Source organism: Theobroma cacao, chromosome 2, assembly GCF_053813885.1.
Source record: "Theobroma cacao isolate CCN51 chromosome 2, ASM5381388v1, whole genome shotgun sequence".
Classification (NCBI taxonomy): Eukaryota; Viridiplantae; Streptophyta; class Magnoliopsida; order Malvales; family Malvaceae; genus Theobroma; species Theobroma cacao.
In genome coordinates this window covers 11,394,801-11,407,709 of record NC_142640.1, presented here as the reverse complement: position 1 = coordinate 11,407,709, position 12,909 = coordinate 11,394,801, and the positions used below count along the sequence as shown (strand labels likewise).

General features: G+C 34.3%; 1 protein-coding gene and 2 non-coding genes across 3 annotated transcripts; 1 reads left to right on the top strand and 2 right to left on the bottom strand.

Annotated features, from left to right (window-relative positions):
• Positions 1-207: 207 nt before the first annotated feature.
• Positions 208-278, bottom strand: TRNAG-GCC (transfer RNA glycine (anticodon GCC)). The gene has a single exon. It is a non-coding gene; the product is annotated as a tRNA-Gly (tRNA).
• A 1,150-nt stretch (positions 279-1,428) lies between these two features.
• On the top strand, positions 1,429-1,501 carry TRNAF-GAA (transfer RNA phenylalanine (anticodon GAA)). Its single transcript has one exon. It is a non-coding gene; the product is annotated as a tRNA-Phe (tRNA).
• An 836-nt stretch (positions 1,502-2,337) lies between these two features.
• LOC18608719 (putative serine/threonine-protein kinase At1g54610) lies at positions 2,338-8,880 on the bottom strand. The gene is made up of 8 exons (XM_007043546.3): positions 7,787-8,880; positions 6,901-7,185; positions 6,386-6,703; positions 5,441-5,668; positions 4,958-5,058; positions 4,378-4,492; positions 3,213-3,686; positions 2,338-2,872 (listed from the first exon to the last, which is right to left on the bottom strand). The coding sequence occupies exons 1-8, from the start codon at positions 8,234-8,236 to the stop codon at positions 2,657-2,659; spliced, it is 2,187 nt and encodes a 728-aa protein (XP_007043608.3). The 5' UTR covers positions 8,237-8,880; the 3' UTR covers positions 2,338-2,656.
• Between the last annotated feature and the right edge of the window lie 4,029 nt (positions 8,881-12,909).

Here is a 12,909-nt window from a genome sequence, read left to right as displayed (position 1 = left end):
CTTTTTCATAAACAGAAAAAAAATTTTGCATCCCTGCAATGCGGTGACTAGTGATAAAGGAGGCCTAATAGATAATCTGAAAATAATACTGACGTGAAAACAATCATTTTCCCAGTTTCTATGGACTGGTAGAAGTCCATTGTAGGTTTCATGCAATGGGCCTTTGGACAATTCCCAAGCAAAGAGGCCACAAAATAGTACAAAACTTGCACCAGCCGGGAATCGAACCCGGGTCTGTACCGTGGCAGGGTACTATTCTACCACTAGACCACTGGTGCTTGTTGCTCCACTCCGCTCTAGCAGTAAAATGTTGTAAGTAGAGAAAAAAAACAAAAACAAAATTATACAATTATGAATTACCGAAGCTAACCAACCCCTATGTGCTAAAACAATTGTCTGTTAAGCGTTTGGACAATTGGCAAAGCTTTTACAAATTGCTTGGCCACGAAAAGGAACCTTATCCTCAGATATATGGTGATTAAACATGGCAATCGCCTCCGTTTTGAAGATAGCTACTAAGGTGGTGCCCTTTAAACTTGACTACTTGCAGCTGATTAATATTTGTGATATGGGGTTTGCTTTTTGCTTGTCACTGCATTTCCTTCTAATTAAATGCGTTCATCAACAACTGAAAGAGACTGAACACTCCAGTGCAATCCCCTTCATTGCTAACCAATCGAATAGGGTAGATACAAGTAATGGGCAATTGAGAACAACACACCTTGAAGCAGCGATTCAAAAGGGGAGCTGAGCAACTCAACTTGCATCTTCCAACTATCCCATTATCTGATACGCCCTGCTATGTCTAGTTGATCCACATGTACCGGTCCATGACTGTGCACTAGTTTCACCCCCAAACAATAAATTCATTTTAGTTGATATTTTTGGTTTTTTTGTTATTTGTTTTTTATTTTAAGTTATTTTTTAAATATTTTTTTGTTTTTTATTATCATTCATTTTTTACAAAAAGCAAAACCCTAAAGCATTTATCAAACAAATCCGAAATTAATAGTACATTTGTATTAATATTGCTACGTTTCCAAATGAGGAAATTAAAGTGCAAAGTTTTTCAAACAATTTAATAAAATGATCTCATTATGTATGAAAAAACATATGCTACTTAGCATGATCATTATATTTGCGGTATAGACGATGCCAAATTATATACTTGACATGAAAAAAGTGGATGCGTAGACATCTTAATATATAGTTAGATAAAGAGATGAACTGCCACTTTGTAAATAATGTGATTCTCAATTTGATTTATGGGAAATACTCTCTTATTTTATTAAATTAATAAATATTTATTAATATTTTATCACGATTTAAATAAAAACTACTCAGCGTACGCCATAAGGCAGAGATTTTCCTTCATTTTTGTTGCTAATATTACCAAATAATTACAACAAATGAAAATGTACGACATCGGCGGGGATAGCTCAGTTGGGAGAGCGTCAGACTGAAGATCTGAAGGTCGCGTGTTCGATCCACGCTCACCGCATTTAGTGTTTTCAAACTTTACTCAGGCCCTCTTTCCGGCACATATCCAATGATGGGTTTCACTTTCACCATGTATCTATTGGGTTGCCCGTAGGAATAGATGAAAACCTTACTAGGGCTCCCTTTCCAGCCCATATCCAATGGGCTCTCTGGGTTTCGCTTTATTGAGCTTTTTGAACAAAAATATAAGGGCAAACAAGACCTGGTTTTCGTGGAATTATGTCCACGGTACCCTGCCCCTGCTTTAGTTAGAATCCTGCTCCTAAACCATGACTCGTTAAGAACTTATTTGCCCAGAATTCTTGGTGGGATATCGTGAGTACCTACACCACCATGTTATATATTCATTTAAATTCCATATCATCTGAATTATGCTCAAGGATCTCAAAGTTTTATCATATGACTAATGCAAGTTACATGATCATAGATTGCAGTAAAACAGAAAGATAACCCTTCTCTTAACTTTCCTTCTCAATCTTTTTTCGCACTGTCTTAGAGGTGATATTTGTGATTCACTATCCAAGAATTGAGATTGAGACAAGTCTAAAATGAAGCTGTTAAAATGAATGGCAACTTTGATATATATACACATCAAAATTCCAAAGTGTCATCGGCGAAAGAAGTTCCACCTGCTTATGGGTTATCGATTCCCCGTCAAGAAACTATCAAGACTCCAGAAATATGTCAGGATTTGTGTTCCACAATATAGGCTGCCTTAATGGAAATCAGGTTACATCTCATGCTTGGACCATTTCCTAGCTTGGGAAAGATATTGACATGATAAGGAACAAGTATGGAAACCGAGTCAAATTCAAATCTGAAAACAGGTAACCAATCTGACGGCCAGAAAACATTTCTTTTTATCCACTTTCACACCATTTCTGAATATTCTAATTCCATGAAATAAGACTTTGACAAGAATAGTTTCAAAATTGTAATGCTTTTAATTGATCCTATTCTTGATGTATAAAGAGTACTAATGACCTACAAAGCCAAAGAATTATATTCTATAAAAGGCACATTTATACCTTACCAAATCAAAGAAAAACGATGGACTTACTATACAAAATAGATACTGTAAACTAGTTATCTCTCTGGGTAGCAGGTTAGCTGATTTTTCCAGCTCCACCACAAGAGAGAAATTAGGATAAAACATCTATCCAGCTCCGTGAGTGGAGAGAAACAATGAATTTTCTGTTACTTGCTTCCCTTGAGCTTGTAGTTTCCCAAGTTTTGTCTTGTCAAGTCTTGCTCTTCGAGCAAATTCTTGGATCTTGCGGTCATGCTCTTTAAGCATCTGATCAACATTGTCGGATGGAGCAAGCAATGGACCAGAGACATAAATTTTGTTTCCCCTAGAACCACGACCATGCTGAAGAATAGAATTCATAAGAGTGCAGGTTTTAGAATAGATGATCAGTTAAACAAAAGCCAGTTCGAAGGCTGCTCTTAAGGCATGAATGCTCAAAAGGAAAAAATTCATCTGGACCACAAAAATTTTGAAGTCTAAAGGGGAACCCATGCCTACTGATATGAAAGGCAAAAACATTACTAGGAAAATGGGAAAAATCAGCAACTTTGATCTAGTTGATTATGCAGTGGCTTCTACCAAAATATATATTGTTGTCAATGATAAATGTTGGTTTTATATGCTTGACTGATTTGTATCTATGGCCTCCATTTAAAATAAAAAATAAAACCAAGAAACTAACCAGACTTGATTCCTTAATGCAGGCTCTTCCACCTCCTGTCTGGGGAGACTCTGCAGTCTTTGGCATATGACGTCTGACATTCTGTTTTCCTGCAGACTCTAATTCATTAAATGATCTCTGAGACCTGCCCACTTGGTTTACTGCTTCTAGAGTCAAAGGTCCAGGTTTCTCTCTGTGATCTTCGGAAGCCAAAGTTCTAGTAGCTACTAAACCAGATAATTTTGATAAGTTGGCTCTGGATGAAACCATATGAAGATCATCATGTTCCTTCCCAGACTTCCCAAATACAGTGCCATGGACCAACGGACCTGAATGTGAAATTTTCTTTCCATTGTACTCTAAGAAATCTCTACCTCCTTCTTTTGCAGCATGTGTCTGTTTAGGAGGATCATTAAGAAAACCAGAAATGGCATCTGCTTTACGAGAGTTGAACATCTCACTCCTGCTCTTGAAATTAGGATGAGGTTGTCTTCGCTGTAATTAGAGGGGGAAAGTTGAATATTGTTAGCTATAGAGAAGCAAGAGGGAAAGGCACAAGGGAAGAAATAAGAAACATCCCAGTCCATAGGTTCTGCACATAACAACAGTTCTATGGTGCTATTGTGTAAAGTAGCATATTAGAAGAAAAAGAGCCAGAGAAAAGCAAATTTACAACCATATAAACACATAGATGAAAGAAAACGAGAAACTTAAAAATCCAATCACATTTGATCCCAAAAGTATTGTGTTAGTGCATATATCAAGTGATTAAAAAAGTGTTAAAAGCACAGCAATTTCTGGCATTTGCCCATATAAGATTGCCTATGACCCTTTTTCACATGTAACTCTGTGAGCCGCATTTCTCCACCTTGACAAATATGCACTTAATACCATAAAGAAAGACAGACATTGATAGATTCATTCTGCAAATCTCTTTACAACATTTGAGTATACTGACAAACACAAAAGAGAAGCCCAATTTTCTTTCCTCCTGTCCTTACTGGAAAGCACAAAAATGACTGAAAACAAGATTTAAATACTTGAATTTTTTTTTTTTAATTTACATCTCAAATTTATAATCCTTTATTAACAAAAGAAGCTTCACAAAACAATGGCATCTAGCTTCTTATAACTAGCATTTGAATGAATTCCCATCTGATCTTTTTCTTAAGAAACTAAAATTTACCTGCATTGATGTGGCCAGCTCAGTATTAGAATTGGATGTTGGTATTGCAAGTGATTCCTTCTGTCCCCTTCTTTCCATGTCAACCCTTGAACCCCTGCTCCCAACTGCTCTTTGCCTAAAGGGAATCCAAGAAGAGGTTAATCTTATGAACACTTTTTAATAGGAAGTAAGCCTCTCCTTGGCTTAAATTATGAAAATAGAAAGGTGTCATTACAAGTCCACAGGAAAAAAAGAGAAAGAGAGAGAGAGAAAGAGAGAAACACTTTAGGCCATAAAACCCAAAAACTTCTAAGGCAACAAACAAAAGCAGTCGCTTTTCAAAAAAATAAAAAATAAAAACTGCCCCATCATATTGAAGAAATGCAATTCATATTATGAATACATTTCAACTTCAAAGATCTTGGTACATTTCACCACCTATCAAGGTTCAATCATTAATTTATAATTAACAACATTAGAATTATCAGATAACAACATAGGTGCCAAAATAGATAATAAGATAGAGAAGTAATTTATACCAAAAATAAAATATAAACCATGCTGATTCTTGAAGCTGATAAGAATCAATTTTAACATGTACCTTCTAGCTTCTTCATCCCGAAGCTTAGCATCAATCTCCTTGCTGGGAGGATATTTGGGTAAACTTGAAGGATCACAAGCAAGAGGTTCAGTTTTAAAGAACTGACAAGAATGGCAGAGAAAAGAAAAGAATCAGTGAAACTTGATAATAGCCAATAGGACCATAAAGGAATAACTCAAGTTATCCATGAGAAATTAAAGAATTGATGACTCAACAGCAGCTAAAAACGAGTTAATGTAGTTAAAGTAATAGTTAAAGAATCATTTTCATGGTTGCAACACATCCATCTCTGTTGTGCTCAGAAAACTGCCTTGAAAGTTATGAAGAAAACAGTTTTAACTCCACTATTTTGGAAAGAGGACAGTAAAATGATACTGATAGACTCCAAGCTATTAAGTCCATGCAAGAAAAAAGGGAAAAAGCACACAGCATTTCATCTTAATAAATAAATGCATTGGTGATGATTGATCACATTGTGCATACCTCACTCTTCAGAGCAAAAGCTGCAGTTCTTCGATGAACAGGATCTATGGAAAGCAAGGTCTCCATGAGACTCACAGCAGGAGAGGGAAAGTCTTTAAATGTTTCAGCAACACATCGTCTATATGGGTGTAGAGGCTTGAACACTGTCGAATGAGGTAATTTAGCTCTTTTCCAGTATTCCTCAGATGGTGAGCCGCATAGCTTAAAAATCTTATGTAATTGCTCAACCTACAAGCCACAGGAAATTAAATTCTTACCTGCCATGTACTCAAAAAAAAAAAAAAAGAGCATACCACTAAAATGCTTACTTTGAGAACATAAATAAAAACGAATTTATACAAATGTGCACATCAGCACATGGAAAGGAGATCATTTCACCTTAGGAGAATTTGGGGTTTACAAATCATATTGCTTCTTGATGGAAGAATGGTATGCAAGCACACTACAAAACATGTTTCATTCCAAACAATCATACACGAAAACCATTTTAACATATACAAACTGCCTTTTTGTTTGCAAAGGTCACTTCAGCTTCAGCAACTTTACAATGGTTTAAACACAAAGATTACCAGTTTAGTCAAATCAAGTTCAAAGTAAACACAAATTAACAAAACAAAATCAATTATTAGAAAACAATCACAATCACAGAGAGATAACATTTAAATATTCCTTTAGTCACATGACATTCAAACTCCAAAAAACCTTCAGCATCAATATAAGAATGCAGTACACAAAATTTCAGTAAAATTGTCTGCTCAAGGCAAAATCTAGTATTTGATTAGATCATCTAGCAATTTCCATAGTATTTCTTTTTACCCTCACAATCCCGAGCTAACGCTAGGAAGTTGTGGTCATCTTTTTCCTCAAATATTTTCTCTAAGAATAATGACAATCATTATATTGATAGTAAAGAACATAAATCAGCTAGGCTCTTGAAACTGGTACCTCTGTTTTCCCAGGCAAAATAGGTTTGCCAGAATATAGTTCCCCAAGTATGCAACCAGCACTCCATAAATCTATTGCAACCCCATAATGTGAAGCTCCTAACAAAAGTTCTGGTGGTCGATACCAAAGAGTCACCACACGGCTGGTCATTGGAACACTATCATGAGGATCGAAAGAACATGCTAATCCAAAATCCGCAATCTTTAAGATTCCATTACTGTCAATGAGAAGATTTGAACCCTTTATGTCACGATGAAGGACACCATTGCTGTGACAATGATCAAGTCCACTTAGAAGTTGCTGCATGTAGCATTTAATCTGGCCCAAAATGGAACGAAAGTTATGAATACACAAACACTAAAAATAAAGAAATGTACAAGAACAGACAACCTAATAAATTGCAAAATAAAGGTGAGCAGGAAACCACTGCACCAGGTTGCATCTAGATACTGCTGTATTAAGAGACAATGTTAAACGGCAGCCTACAATAACTACAAAAACCATTATAAGATTACCTGAGGCTCTGGAAACTTGATCCCAGGAAGTGATGCAAGTCCCACGAGATCATGTTCCATATATTCAAAAACAAGGTATAAGCTGCATGACATTGGGGATGTGATCAAGCCTTCAAGTTTAATAACATTTGGATGATCAAGTCTTCGTAAAAGAATAATCTCCCTTGCCATAAACTTCACACTCTCAGGATCATGATTATCAAACCGCACTTTTTTCAGAGCCACAAGTTTATTGTGAATGACATCACGAGCCTTATACACACTACTATAAGTTCCTTGGCCAATCTGCAAGAATGAAATACTATCAAGCAAGACAAATGAAGGAAAATGAGAATATCAACATGGAAAATAGAATTCATATAGATACATAATAAGATGAGTTTCTGTGTCAAACTAAATCAGTAAAGCATCATGGACCCTACTACAAAATACAAGATCTTCAAAGATGTGTAATTAGTTTACAGGGAAAAATGGGTAAACTAATAGACTAGATCTTTGTTCATTTATTCACCAAGAAAATAAACAAAAGATCTTGCTTGTTGGAACTAATTACTCTGGTATAAAGGTTCCAAGTCGTTGCGTCCCAAATTAGTTACTACACTTGTCTGCAGAAGAGGGCTGTGCGTATTTTACAAATCAGGGAAATTATAGAATAAATATGCACTATTCACGCAAAAAAAAAAAAAAAACCAAGTGACAGAGTGAAACTGATGTCAGTTTAAATAATAAACTAGGCCAAAGATTAAGCAAATATAAAGCATAATTCTCTGAACAAAATCATCTTTGAAGAGTTGCAGTCAGTTCATTATCTTAGCAGTATATGACGCGCATTAAAAACGCTTTAAAGTAAATGTAATAGGGGATTGAGCTACGTAAGAAAGCCTACTTTATCCAACTTCTCAAAAGTATTGGCACGTCGTGGTATCCATCCCTTGATAGCTTCACCTGCCACAGCAACAAGCCAAGAAGGCCATCCTGCAGCAACCTGCTCTCCTTCTATGCTATTCAGCACCCTTCCTGAACCTGGATTATGACCAGCAATTGTAACGTCACACTTCTCCACCTTATTTTTCTCAATCATCTCAAACTTATCAATGATCTTCTTCTTCTCAACCTGATCGTTATAACAAAAACGATTGGAACCACTCGTTTTCTTATCGATCAACAAGACTTTCACATCACCGCCATCATATTCCTTTGATCGAACAGCCTGCTCTCTTCTTGATGAATTAGCTCGTGGAACAAGCTTATCTAATGACCCCTTTCGCGTCAACCTCTCTTTGTGATTCTCACGGCTATCTTCAACAGCCGCAGACTTAGAGCTCATGCAACCCATGTCTTCTATATATTGTATATATAATTACAATCACCAACAGGGCAACAACAAATAACCTCCCTATCAATCTAGCTAACTCTAACCTTTCTTATCAATCTTGCCAAAGAATTCGAAAACTCTCTACATCCAATCCATCAAAATTGAAGAATTTGGACTACACGACCGATAGAAATCCAAGCTTTATCTTAAATTCTTTTGAACAATTCAAAGTCACCCCTAAAGACCCAAGGTTTCCAAATTAGAGTATGCTACAAGTAACGTTGATATTGGACCTCCAAAACAGATAAAGATGACTCCAACCCAAGAAACAATCAAAACCCAGAAATATTACAGAAGATTATAACACTGGGAAACAAATTCGTAGTACCTGGATAACTGTCACGAGGTTGAAAGTTGAGAAACAGAGAGACAGAAAAGAGAGAGAGAGAGAGCTTTAATTAATCGCCAAGGAAACTGTGGCTCTGTTTGATTTTTGATAAACGCGTACACATAAACATGTAAGAGATATATAATATTAATAAATAATGAAAATTTTGAATACTTAAAAATATCAATACTATTCATATATAGACAGAGACGGCCTCTGCCGGCTCTGGCTCAGTCAACAGAAACCACTCTCTCGTTCTCTTTCTAAACTGAAGGTGTTTCCAATTGTTTTTCCTGGGTTTTTATATATATATATACATTTAATTAAAGCGATAAATAGAGAGACTGGAAACAGTTAAAAAGTGGACTTGGGATGGAAAAGGACAGGAAAGGGGACGTGTTGTTTGGATGAGTGGGTTTGTTTTGGTGTTTGAGTGTTGCATTTAACGCGTTATGATTTTGACAACTATATATTGTCTGGTTTTTTCCTTGATGGCCTACCACCATTTTATAACGTTACTTCAATTTCTTTTTTTTTTTTTTTTTTACTATTAAAACCCCTATATCCTTGAAGCTCTTAAATTCTTTTGGGGTACTTAAGGGTTTCTTTTCATTTCTTTTTTCTTTAAAAAAAAAAAGGGAAAAACAATGTAAACTCAATATAGTATTATTATCCTACACAAGTTTCAAAGGTCAAAGCTTCAATGCGTCATGGTATTTGCACTCAATTGACTGTTGAAATGTGCATTAGCTTTCATCTCCTTATGGTTTCCCTTTGTTTGAATAATCCATTAAAGAATATTACTAATCTTCCAAAGAATTAGTTGTTCTTAGATAAGCTCAAAGAATGATTCTTTTTTAAAACATTTTATCACTTTTTTCCCTTTCTTGTACGACATTAGTTGGCATCCATAGACTATCACCCATATGCCCATATCATCTATGTGTATTATTTGCATGTGAATTTTTTTTTTTTTAAAAATATATATATATGAACAAATCTATTGCCATTGCATGGGCTGATTGGGTCCATACTATTCCACTTTGACCTATCATCCTCCAACCAAAATGAGGTGGCGCAAACCCACTCGTCCACATCAAATATCAGGCCCAATAACAGAAAAGTGAGAAAATAATAATAATAACATTCAATGGTTAAAATATAAGCTTTAATTAAGTCTAAAAAATATAGATGATTAGGGACCACCGACCACCAAAACAATAAAAACCATTGATGCGTCGTGTTCCATAAAACATCACCTAAATTTGCAAAAGGATTAAAACCGACACAGATTTCAACCGTGAGCTTTGGACATGTCCTTTTGAAACTTAACAAACCCATGGTTTTTCTACCTAAGTAGATGCAAGCCTTGAGTGCTGGGCTAAATTAAATAAATAGGCAGCTAAGCTGCATTTATAAACCTATTTTTATGGCTTCTTGGTGGAAGATTTGGAGCTGACGTAGTTGAGAATGAGAAAAAGGATGTGTTGCGGTTACTACTTCCAACTGTATGAGAAAGAAGACTGTGCACCCAAACAATCTGGTTGAATTAAATAGGATTAAGATGTATCATATGTTATCTTTATTACCGTTTATGTTTAATGTGATTTTTACAAGTTAGCTAATTGTCTTTAAAACCATCCATGTGATAATAAAAAGGGTAGCTTTTCTTCTCTTTTAAGGTGAACGGTGAGTGGTCGTGGAGAGAAGAACGATGCCGGTCTTCAAATCCACGTTTGTTTGATTGGGAAAGATATATAATGAGGGAAGGAATAAAAAAACTAATTGTAAGACAAGAAATACTACTTTTTAAGTATATATATTTGCTTTTATTTGTACTGGAACGTTTGAATATTTAATTTATTGATTGATGTATGATTCAAGTTTAAAGAGTAAAATTAGAATTTTTCTATTCTCAATTAAAAAAATAATATTTACCCTCATTTCATAACAAACAAATACAAAAAAGAAAAAAATAATAATAATTACATTTTACAATTGCTCATCTTGTCATAAAAACGAAAGTATCATTCAACCACAATTAATCATTCTTTATTTATAATTCATTGGATAAATAACCACCAGGAAAAATAAAATGATTAAAATATCTCATCTTTTATTAAATTAATATTAATCAATAAAATAAAAACTTGTAAAGTTTTTGAAAATAAAGTTACTCATAAAAATAACGAAAATAAACACAGGGTAATTAAATGTCAAATTTTAAATATAAAGAGACAAATTTATTTTACCTCAAATCGAAAAGAATTTTTCTACAAGTTACCCTAATTAATTTCATTTTCTTCAATTTTCCTACTTCTTTATTTTCCTTCTCCCACACACTAGTATACTCTAACTAGTTTCTTCCCCTTTGGTTGATGCCTTTTTATTTTGTTTTTTTAATTTTACTATTTATTTATTTATTTTTACAAAAAGAATAAAAAATTTCAACTAAATGAATTTAAATAAAATTAAATTCAATTTCCAGAATTGGGTAAAATGGATCAGTGTGGATTTTACGTTAGACCTTAATATTGGACTAGCTAGGTAGTTAAATTTTGCTCTTTGAAAGATAGGATTTTTGCCGAGTCCTCACACCTCAGACTTACAAGGAAAAGCATTTCTTTCCATTCTCCGTTTCTCACTCCTTCGAATGGGTGATGTACCTCTTAGGTATACGCAGGTGGATACTCCCTCTTGTTCAACGACCTCTTTTAATTAATTAATTAATTTTCCAAAGATAAATTATTTACTCATTCTCACCATTAAATTAAAAGCATATAGTCTGAAAAGTAATTTTATTGCTTCTTACTATTACATAATTAATTTCCTGGAAAGTAAAAACTGATAAAAGAATAAAAATGAAAAAGTGAAAAAGGACTTATTTGATTTAATTTATTAATTTTATATTTTAGACTAATATAATGGGCGACAATCGACAATGAGCCGTCTTTACGTGGACAATACGCGGAAATAGAAAAAGAAGTGGGGCCCTTTTGAGAAATCAAAGTTTCTGGGCCGCATCGTGAATTTGCTAGCAATTGTTTGGATTTTTAATTTTGAAATTTGAAAATTGAAGACAGCCGAAAACATTGATGTTTCAAGTACCGGCAAAGCAGGTCGTACGTCAATCCAACATCGAGTGGACCGTTGACATTTTGAGTTTCTTTGCTTATGGCTTTGTGAATTTCACACCGCCAAACATTTTCCTTTTCTCACTATTTATTTACTCACCTTTTTATTGTTATTATTATTATTATTGGATCTTCTGTTTACAACGTACAGTTGCAACCCATGACCCAATTTTACCTTTAAAATCTAATGGGTGGTAAATAAGAATTGATAAATGTAAAAAGATTAAAGTCTGATTTTGATTTTTGTATTGTATTATTTTATTGACCTCATAAAAAAATGCACCTTACTTTTAGTTTGCACTTGTTTCTTCTTCTTTTTTTTGGTCCATTGCAATTATCCATTCCACCAAGTATTTCCGAAAGTTATTGACCAAAACCTTTTACTGGTTCATAGAGGTTAGAAGGTAATCTTGGATGTTTCTCCTTTTTTTTTTAATCTAAGAAGCTTCTATTTTCATCAAAACAATATTTGTCATAGGTTTTTAATGCCTATTACTTATTAAAATAATGTGAAAAGTGACAAATTAAATCAGATATAGTCAGAAAGATGAAATCAAGGTAGATGTCAAAATCAAAAGTTGAACCAACCTCTAAATTAAAGAAAAATGAAAAAGGAGAAAGAGCAATGATGGTAAAATATAGGTAATGGTAATCTTTTATAAAAACAAAAATGGCACAAATAATCTTAATCCCTAATGCAGACATCTGATGGGTTTGAATAAGCCCAAAGTTTGATTTTCAACAAACCCAACCCCAGTCTCCACGCTCAAGTTACCGCAAGGAAGAATTCAGGCTGTTGGACTAGAACAAGCCCAACCAGGCAAAAAGTGATGAATGCAATTGGAAAATAGGATTAGCCCCAAGGAAAAGTGAGGAATTTGCCTAGAGAGTAAATGACAAATGGGGATTTTTATTCTTCAAAGAATTTATTTTTTGTGTAATTTATATGATAGGGATGAAGTATGTACAATTTAGATAAAGATGATTAGCCCAAATTGTAGCCTTCTTATATAAAACAACTAACAATCATTAAAAAATTTTAATATGTTAATATTTCTTTTCGGAAAGTAAACTTTTAAATCATGACTACCATTTACTCATTTGTGATCAATCATCATTCTTAATAAATTAAACAAGTCACAAAGTCGTAGAAAACAGCATAGTCCCCGCAA